This window comes from Aythya ferina, assembly GCF_964211825.1.
Source record: "Aythya ferina genome assembly, chromosome: 1".
NCBI classification, from domain to species: Eukaryota; Metazoa; Chordata; class Aves; order Anseriformes; family Anatidae; genus Aythya; species Aythya ferina.
Window position 1 is genome coordinate 22,071,167 of NC_140296.1, and position 10,812 is coordinate 22,081,978.

A 10,812-nucleotide genomic window follows, 5' to 3' on the forward strand; every position below is an offset into this window, starting at 1 on the left:
GAAGTTACTATTCAACTTTAAAGAACTATACAAAGCAAACACACACACCCCAAATGAAAAACAACAACAACAAAAAAAGAAACACACCACCACGCAAGCCTTATAAGTAATCTTCAGTACTGGGTTTCTTGCCTGTTATCTACCATAGCAATATCCTGGTCTTATCTCACATTTTCACAGTTTCAGAAGATATTAAAGAATAGGCACATTTCCTTTTTGACCAAAGACTTGAACACTAGCTTTTCTTAGTCGTGTATTATTTTGTGGTGTTCTTCAGTACAGTCATTATTTCTGCTCTTGCAGCCTAAGAGGGGAAAGTAGAGAAATCTGTCCCCTCTCTCATTTGAAACACAATTGCATGAAAATCTGAATCTTTGCATCCTTCCCTCTTTTCAGGTATGCTCTTAATGTTTGAGTGGAGTGAACTAAGAAGTTCCATGAAGGCACAATCCTAGCTAATACAAATAACTGTCTGGAAATGTAGAAGTAAATTAACACAAATATTTTCTTCGTTAATATCTTTTTAATTAAACACAAATTGTCAACTCATATTAAATAGACATCAGGGTCAATAGTTGTAAAGTCATAATAGGACGAACTCTCTGGCACTTGCAGCATGTTTAAGTAATCTTTTGGGGGTGGGGATATTTTGGCAGGTATTTGCTGACTGACCAAAACAGGCTTCGCAGTGTAAATGATATCATGCCTATGATTGGTGCGCGATTCTATACTCAGTTGGATGCTGCTCAAATGAGAAATGATGTTATAGAGGAAGACCTTGCAAAGGTAAATAATTTGGTAATTCGTACAGGAAGACGTATAGTTGGTAATCCTACAGCTCTACTTTAAGGGGGAATGTTTTCTAGGTACTTTTTCTTTTGTTTGTTTAGCAACCCAAGTAAGCTGCTTGCAGACTTAACTCTGAGTGCAAGGTACTGAAAATCCAAAAGTTCTAAAAACCACTAGTTTTAGAAAGTGCTTGGCTGGCCTTTAACTCTAGGTAGCATCTTTATATTCAACCAACAGTCCTAGGAAAAGATTTTCTTTACTGAATGGTTAAAAAGTAGTATTCTGAGTTCATAATGCTTATACGTCATCTCACACTAGATCATCTAGCTTGTGTTAGAGGTTATAGAGCAACAAATGCTTTCTTCAAATTCTTAGATTTAGATTTCAGTGCCACTTTACTTATCTCATTCCTTTCCCAATGAATGGTTGTGGAAGTAAAGGTTGTGATCCTCGGTTTCCCTGAAATGTGCACCTTTTGCTGTGTGGGTCTGGTTAGTCTACCAAGTTCAGTCATTGTATTGAGTGCTAGCTACAAAGAAAATATGTACTTTGTCCTATGTTAGTGTGTATTTGTTCAGTAGGAAAGTGTTTGAGCTTCATCTTGTCTACTTATCAGAAGCCACTGATCATAGGATTTTCTAACATGACTGCGATAACATTGCAGAAAGCTTTCATATTGCTGAAGATTTGGGTAGTCTAGCGTATTCCGTTTGTAAGGATTTAAGTCTTGCAACTCCTTTCCCTTACATGCCCCAGATAAGTATATTTGAAAAGCAATAGATAAAATTCTGGTGAACTGGTGCTGTTAACTTTTCCATGATAGACTTGTTGGAAACCTGCTTTTCTGTCCTTAGTGAAAGATAAGGAAATCTTTCAGAAGCAAAGAGATATAGAGCAGGTTGGTGTCTACTTTGGATGCCTGACAGGTGCTCACTCTTCCTATTAATAGTCAACTGCTCCTACTCTGAAGATGTTTAGGATCACTTCTTGTCCTGGTGGCCCAAGATGCCTGCACAAATTTGGGTAGCTGGACCTCTTCCAGTAACAAAAATGGAGATTGTCCTGTAATCAGCATTAAGGAGTGTGCGTTTTCAGTCAGGTTGTTTACAGCAGTTGCTTTTCACTGGTAGGTGAGCACAGCCACCACAAATCCTAGTTATTGTGTAGCCCCTAGTTTGGCAGTAGCCACTTATCTAGCAGCGGTAAATAGCAGTTGTTAATTAACTATCATACTATAACTTGGTTGCACTGTCACATATTCCATTACCATCAGACCTACAGTACTTAGGTCTAGCCATATACCCTCTCTTCATCATTGCTGCAAAGAATGTTAGAACAATGTTTGTATGTATGTTCTTTCATCATATTCTCCAAGCATGCAGTCATCTGCAGCTTAGGGGCTTCTAATTCCTGAAGTGGTTTGTATGTAGTTAATAACTTTACTACACTTGAAGCCATGAATATTGTTATTTGCATTTCACATGGCAGTGACCCCATTACTCTGTCCTTTCCCTTCTTCACCTGAATATTCCTATCATCTACATGTCACAGCACTCAAGTATGCAAAGCCTCAGTTTTTAAGTCCTCTAATACAGTCTGTAGAAGAATTCCCTGCCCTACAGGCTACTCAGCCTGCAGAGAGGCAACCTGGAGCCTTAGAGCCAGTGTTGGTGTTCAATTTTGTCACCATTGACTTGGAATCTGCAAGGCTGTAGCATTCACATACATGCATTTCTGGCTTTTGTGTATTTGGGCACATGCCAAAAAATTATTTGGAGGTTGTGTAAACCTCTGCTAGCTGGACAAGGTAAGTCTTTTCTGTCAACTTCTAAGTGCAGCTTCAAGTGACGTACAAGCTGTTCTGCTGTGTGTTTTTAGACTGGTAATAAAAATCTTGCAAACCCATAGGCTGTCTGAGGTCAAGCTATTATCACCTTGACCTATTTTATTTACCCAGCTGTGCACAGTAATCTACTCCAGACTGAACTCATTTGAAATCAATATGATCATGCATGAAGTGAGATGCAGTTTAGCATGAATAACACCGGAGAGCTGGGCCACTGGAGAATATGAAAAATATCAAGAGAGAATCTTTTTCCCTGCCAGCTTTGAGGAGCTTAAACGGAAACTTTGAGGAAACTTAAACGGAAGATTAATCCATAGTATAATGCAAGCTAGATTAAGATGCAACACTTTACAGTAACCTAAATGATGATGAAAAACGTATGAAATAATTTTTAATTGCATGTATTATGAGCATTTTAAATTCTATTGTTCTGTCTTTTGTATGAGCTTGTTTTGACTGCTTTGCCTCTGATATTGAAGGACTTGGAATTAATACTGCATTAAGTAAAAATTAAATTTATAGCTTTTTGAAAAAACTTGTTTCAAAATACTGTATTAGACTGCTATTCCAATTGGTCTGATATTGTTGTTGCTAAACAATATTAACTAACACTGGCCTACAGAACATTTTCCAAGAACACATCTAGTAGAGTATTTCTTATTTACCTGAAATTAGCTATTATACTGTTCACTTCTACAGTCTTGATAAGTGCCTGTGTATGTATAGACATGCACGTATGCTTGTGTGTGTGTGTGTATATATATATACATACACACATGCACGTGTGTATTAACATTGTTTAATGTACAGTATTTTGACATGCTTTTAAGTGTAGGCTGGCAAGACAGTCTAGACTTGTTTCTGCATAGGGCTAGGTTGCCTGATCCAGCTTCTGCTGGAGCAGCAAGATGTCACTGATTGTTAAACCTCCACATTATAACTTGGCTATGAACTGCCAAGATTAGATTTGGGACTACCAAGACACAATATAATGTATTGGATCTCTTTCTGAAAAACTTAATATTAGAATAAATCCTTCTCTGTAGTACATAGTGCTTTGTTGCCGCTACTACTATATATCTTTGCCAAAAAAGTGTCTTACATTTCAGATACTTTAATAATCTTTCTTGTTTTCTAGGAGGTGCAAAATGGAAGGTTGTTTAGGCTTCTAGCAAAATTGGGAACAATCAATGAGAGGCCAGAGTAAGGAATTCTTGTTTTTGTGGTGTAAAGTATGCAAAATCCAGATTGCAATGCAAGGCTTCTTCCTTTGTAAACTTAAGCTAAACGTTTTCCCCATATTTGCCTCTTAAGGATTTAGTTGTTTAAGAAACCTTGAAACAATAAGATAAGCAACTTTGACCAAAATAGTAAAGGAAAAGAGAAGGCTACGAATAGGTATGCCAAAGTTGCTTCCTCTTTTAGTATGGATTCTCTTGTTGGTCTGTTGTGAGTGACAATAGTTTTTGAGGAAATGCATAGCCTCCTTGATCTGTAGCATATGGCATAGCTACCAGCTTTAAGCCTGTTAATTATCAGCTTGTTTTTTATCAACTGCCTTATAAAAATTAAATGTTCATGGTCTGTTTTCTATCCATTATTGTTTTCCCCATTACTGAATAGACTTGGGTAAAAGCTGTTTATAAAGCTAGTTTCTAATATTCTCATAGTATACTCGTTGTAGATGGCCACTGCTTTCTTTCATTCCTTTTATTGGCCCTCTGTATGCATTAGCTTCAGATACTTCAGCTGAGTTGCTTTGATTGTTATCTTCTATCTGTATAGCAGGAGGGAAAGTGATTTAATTGCAGATTATAACAGGAAGCTTAGCAGAGCAATATGATTACTAGATTCAGATCAGTCATGTATATTTGTGGGTTTTGCTTTATATTTAACTTTCCGAGGTTTAATCTGAGCCTTTGTTTTACACCAGGTTTCAGAAAGACCCAACATGGTCAGAAACTGGAGACAGGTATTTACTAAAGCTCTTTCGAGATCACCTTTTCCATCAGGTGACAGAAGCGGGTACTCCTTGGATTGACCTCAGTCACATTATCTCATGTCTTAACAAGGTACACTGTACTTGGGTTAGCTTTTAAAAATTGCTTGGGTTAATTTGCTTTGGTGGGGAATATTGTTTTAAAGAAAGATGTCATTGACAGATTAATTCGGATTTACCTTATGCTTATTTCTCCCCTATTTTGGATGAAAATGTATTCCCTAAGCTAATATTCAAACATTTATGGACGTTTTAAATAAACTTAGTAGCATATTTATTATTAAAGCTTGAAATTCACTAATAGAGCATGAAATACAGTATTGACTTGTTCATCCTAGAATGCATTGAATACTGTGAATAAGCAATGCTGGTCCCTTTATGCTACTCTGGTCTTTCAATACAGCATAAAGGATCCATAAAACCCCTTTAACTGGGAGGTTTCTGCTGATATAGTTATTGCAGAAGATGGTCATAAAGCAAGAGGATCCATTCCTTAAACTGTGTTGACCAGAGCAGAAGACAGAAGTGTGTATCAGGAGGGGAAGTGTAATAGAAATTAGTGCAAAATCCAGCAACCTTCCTAGACAGCAAGGAAAACTTCTGTGACACAAATGTTAAGTATGTTTCTGGTAACTCAGGGTGCCTTGCAGTTTCTAAGTTGCACCACTACCAAAACTCTAGCTGAGTGCTTTTGTGGTTAATAGTGGGGGTTGCATGAGAGACCACAAGATCTTCAGTAGTTGTAGAACTTCTTGTCTTGCTCCATAAATTAAGAAGTACATGAGCTGATTCTTTTTGTCAGATCAGCTTTTGACTTATCTTACATTGTTTTATCAAATTTGAATAACTTGTAGGAGAATAAGATGTTACTTCCTTTCTTCATAGCTACTTGGTCATTCTGGTCATTCCACTCACTACATAGTGACAATATGTAATTTGTGGATAGTGTTGTTTTCTAGGATTAGGATAGCCAACTTTCTCTTCCAGGAAGATTTGAATATATTTGGATCCTTTGGCACATGACAGCAGGGTAACTACAGCTATATCTATTTCTAAATTGTCACAGCTTTTTGTCTCCTATTAGACCACTGCTGTGCTTTTTTTAACCTCCTTTTTATCTTTCTGGTTGGTGTTTGTAATCACTTTAAAAGTGATATTAAAGGGATGCTAAATCAAAAAGCGTGTTGATATCCAAATAGACAGTGAAATGTCATCATGATTTGAAAGCAGTGACCAGTACAGTTCTGTAGCAAGTGGGGAACAGTCCTGAATTTGTAGGTAAGAGCTTCCAAAGAATGCCTTTTTCTGTAAATGCTCGTAGTTACCTTTTCAAACAGAGGCTCTTCTCTTCTGTGGTTGTGGGCTCAGTACATGAAAAATGTAAGGCTTAGAGAACTCCACTTCGGAAACGCACTCTAAAAAGCACTTCTGAAATTGTGTGCTAGTAGAAGTGGTTATTTGGGCTTCCCTGCTGTGCTCCAAAAACATTCCTTTTGAGCGAAACTTTGTTCAAAAAAAGTCTTTTCTTCAGTGTTTCCCAATGTGTTTTTGGGATCTTTTCTGCTGAGATGCTGACTTCTGTATCCACAAGAGAAGAGAAAGAAAGCCATATTGGTGTTTCTAGTCAGCTGTGTGGCTTTCTTAATACAGATCTTCCAGATACTAAATTCATAAGAGCTTTCACTGAATTTGTGAATGATAATGTGAATAGTAAATGATTTCTCACCAGTATTTTGTAATGGGTATTAGAAAAGATACGTGATTTTATCCTACTCTACGAAAACTAAAAGTTAATTGGCTTTCTTTGTCCTTCTGAAACTACTCACAAAGCAAAGCAGAAGCTTTAAATCTGGGAGCTTCCAGCTTTTAAGGTTTTGACAGTGTTATTTTTAGAAGACAAATGCAAGCAGTTTCGAACTTGCTATGTTGCTCCAGACAGCAACCAACATCTCTGTGCCAAATCTAATTGCTGTTCTGCTATTCAGTACAACATTACAATGCATTTATTTTATCCTGCTGGGACTGTATTTCCAAAGATTGTCTCAACAGTATCATATTCCATTTGCCTCTGTCCTATCTTCTGTATGGGAACACGAAAGTTTATAGTGTAAAGTATTTGGAAATATCAACCAAAACAGCCACGCGAATTTCTCATTGTAAGATTCAGACAGTTCTCCACTGAACATTTCTTGAAAAGTGAGGTCATAAGATAGCATTGGAAGGGACTTTGGCACATAGCATATTATACTGTTCCAAATTAAGACTTTGTAGTACATCTCTAATGTATGTAGTGTAACATACATGCTTGTCTCTCAAATCACTGCTTTTCTATCCTGTTCCTGAATCTTTCTATTAAAAGGAATTCAGCAGCTTCCCTGAGGAAGACAATGCCATTTGTGGAGCTTCGTGTTTTCAAAATTTCATGACAAAAGCACTTCTGCGTCTGTTACAGGCAATTGTCACCAAACGTTAGTGAGAGCAGTTGCATGGCAGTCTCTTGAAAGATTGTGCAACTCAGTTCTTCAATTATGTTATTACCGAATTTGATAAATCAGAACAAAACCTGAAAATAGATGTGGAATAAATTTTAATCTTTACGTCTGAATTGTTCATTATGGACTGTAACTAGGCAATCTTTTTCATAGAATAAGGGAAGAAATACACTGTACAGAAGGCTTAAAATCTAGTTTGTTTCCAGTACTGCCAAAAAATTTAGGTTTGGGTTTCTACCATTGTTCAGAGTATTTGGGGCTGGTCCATCCGTTAATTCATTTTCAGAGTGGACAAGAAGTAAACTACCTACCCTACTAGGAGGCTTGTGGATCTTACATGCAAATGTGGTGGACTATGTGCAAACGTAATGTCAAAAGTGTTTTTGTTCATCAGGAGCTATCTGGAAATTATGCTAAGTTTCTATACAGGGTGAGATAAGATGGTATTGCAGGATTATTAGCATTATGGAGAAAAACGATTAATGTAGTCCACAGGTGGGGGATGTATATCAGGTTAAGACCAAATGTCTGGATTTTTTGCCAGGTATGTGTTGTTTTGGTGCAACTCGGATCCTTTCTTTGTGTGTTAACAGATCTGTGCTGCACCAAAACAGTACACTTGCCAAAAAATTGATTGTTTTTGTTATCGGGGAAATGTTTTGCCATTTCTTTCACACGTCTTTTATTTTATCTTTTGCATTCTTGTTACAGTTAGATGCTGGTGTGCCAGAAAAAATAAGCCTCATTTCCAGAGATGAGAAGAGTGTACTTGTGGTAACTTACAGCGATTTAAAACGCTGCTTTGAAAATACTTTTCAAGAACTGATTGCAGCCGCAAATGGTCAGTTGTAGTATTTGCTGAAAGCATGCAGGACATTGCTGAGGAACTTAACAAATAGCAAATTGCACTACAGCTGAATTGTTGTTGTCATCTCATTTCACATTTGGGAAACAAACAGGAGATGAGCAAAGCTGCTTGCACTTCAGTCAGGTACACTGTTACTTGAAGGGAAGAATGTTTCACTTATCCTAGAGCTAAGGCTGCCATTGGAGGCTTTATCTGTGAAGAATTTATTTTAGATTAAGGAACACATCAGGTGCATGATGTTCCTGCTTTTATTTTTTCCACTTGTATATGCACTAATTTTAATTTTTTAAGACTTTTCTGATCTCTGAAGTTTTGCCACATTATATACTTAAGGGAAACTCTTTGCAAGGACATTTCTGGGATACATTTTTGTCACTGAGGATAAAGCAGAATTTATTCATTTTTGATATTATTTGCACCCAGAATAGCATAAAGGACCAGGTAAATAATTTAATAGAAATTGTGTTCTATTAATTACTGTTTAGTTCGTAACCTCTGTAAAAGTGTGTTGTATGCAAGCTCTGTATGCCACCCACTGTTAGCTCAAAAAAAAAGAAGATGAAATGAAATCGATCAAGTTGAAGTATCAATGAATTGACCCCCTCCCTCCTTTAAAAAAAAAAAAAAAAAAAGGAAAGTCCCATCATTTGATTTAAACTTTGTCTAAGCGAAGTGACGAAAATAGCATCATGGGAAACATCTATAATTTAAGGAGCATATCAAATTTGCTCTAAACACAACCAGCGCCTTTTAAAAAAACTGTTTGTATGTTTTCCTGCTAGTCAGAAGCATTTACATTTATGCAATTTTTTTAATAGATTTTTTTTAAAAAGAAATTGTGTTTAAATGCCTGAGGTTTCAGGAGTGTATTACTTAGGTTATTTACAGTATAATTTTTGTATAAAGTTCTGTTCTTTGAACCACAGCTTTATTATGGTACGCTACACTGGATACAGATACAAAGACACTGTTAAAAGAAGATTAACTAAACACAGCAGTTGTCTGGCATCAAGAGCTTTTCAAGTTTTACAGCCTGAATCTGGAGGGATAATGATCTGCTGTGCCTTTGCAGTCACTGCTTAGCCCAAAGTAATATTACTTTTGATAATACTCAACACATGAATATTCCTGAAGTAATTCAGTCTCAAAAGTCTGGAATTTTCCTCCTCAATTACCTTTCTAATATTTGGACATGCAGTTCTCTCCAAACTTGGGTATTCATGGGATTTCTAGTTAAACACCTACACTTTGATACTGAAGACTGCCAAATATGTAGGAATTTTCTTTCTTAAAGCAGTAGTGAAGACTGTATCTATTCTTTCCCAGCACTGAATGTTTTAATAGCACTGGGTGCTCACCATGAAGAAAATGTGGAAACTCAAAAGGTCAGGACAGACTCTTAAGCACTTGCAACTGATGTTACTGGCATCAATTTTAATAATTCTCAATATTTGTAGTTTTCAGAGAAGTTTTTAATATTTCTCTGTCCACTTTTATAAGCTTTAAAATGATTCTCCGCCTTGAGACTTGCAGCAAGAAAAGCAACTCTCTTCACTTCGAAAGCTTTGAAGACTAGGGACATGCTTTACACATTTTAGAAAATGTGGTTGAATCCACATTAGGTAGCATCAGTTGTTGAGTTTAAAGATCGATTATTGTTGCATTTGATCGAATGAATTTTAAAAGGAACATAATGTTTAATATTCAAACGATAACAGTTGCCAGAATGTTCTTTTTAATGTAAAAGGAACAGGAACTTTGAAAAGTGAACATGCAAAACAGTCTTTTATCATTAGCTCATGTATTTGAGGAAGAGCAGCTGTCTTTTATATGTTTTTTGACAAATCATATTGTAATTCTTTTGTACAAAAAAGAAGTACTTGTATTCTAGAAGAAATATGAAATGCTTAATTTATAAGCGGGCTGAGGTTTTTTCCAGTATTGTTTTCTTTGAAAATGAAAGGGGATCATCTGTTCAGTTGTGGGGTTCGGGAACCTTTGAAAATTTAATTTGTGGACCAATATTTTGTGAAAGTGTAAGGCAGGGGTAAAATAGGGCTTGAATTCTCATCCTTTTTAGACCAGCAAACCACCCTCTGCAAGACATGTCTAAATTGCAAACCTGTGTGTATTTGCATAATGTCAGTTTGCTTCAGCCCCTAATAACCTCAGGACTTGGTTTAAAAATAAAAAGGTAGACAGCTAATAAGTTTTCATACATAAATAATGTCAGCCAGAAAATATTTGGTGTCAGGTGATGCATAAAATAAAAAAGTTGAGCTTTGTTTTCTATTTATTTCATTTGGTCTGTATTTGGGAATGATTTGAACAGTCTGAAGTTCAGCTTGGGTGTTTTTTGGGGGAGAGCCCTTCTACCCCATTTTAATTCCATTTGGAAGGTTGTCCTAAAGATGTAGTTTGATCTATTCATAGGAAGAATTGTGTATATGTATTTATAAAGAAGAGCCACCAGGATGTGCCGTCCCAGATGGGAAATTTCATTCTGACCTTCCTATTTTTACAGCTAAAAGCACAGAAGGGACAACCTTTGAAATCATGTGATGTTGGTCATTTTAATTTTTTGTACCTGTTTTAAATTTTGTTGCTGTATTTACTATATTGTAAATATTTTGTTGAGGGTACCTATGTATTTTTGATTTGCCCTTGTTTCAGTAATTCAGGTGTCAACTGCTTCCCCTAAAAAGCACCGGTATGTTAAGTTCTAATGCCATGATCCCAATATGTGTTACTCATCTTTAATCCTGTTTTCATTCTTCATGTGTACAGCAGTATTTTTAATAAAGAATACCAGAAATAA

The 10,812-nt window shown here is 36.3% G+C and overlaps 1 protein-coding gene across 5 annotated transcripts in view; it reads left to right on the forward strand.

Annotated features, from left to right (window-relative positions):
- The window catches only part of PAN3 (poly(A) specific ribonuclease subunit PAN3), an 81,059-nt gene extending 70,247 nt beyond the window's left edge, over nt 1-10,812 (forward strand). For 3 of the 5 annotated variants that reach the window (XM_084535394.1, XM_084535392.1, XM_084535393.1), the window contains 4 exons: nt 657-786; nt 3,774-3,838; nt 4,569-4,707; nt 7,838-10,812. In XM_084535394.1, the coding sequence (XP_084391520.1) occupies nt 657-786; nt 3,774-3,838; nt 4,569-4,707; nt 7,838-7,978 (475 nt within the window). In that variant the 3' untranslated portion in view covers nt 7,979-10,812. Of the gene's footprint in view, nt 1-656; nt 787-3,773; nt 3,839-4,568; nt 4,708-7,837 lie in introns of those variants that run through there. The other 2 variants (XM_084535395.1, XM_084535396.1) reach the window with 2 other exon arrangements.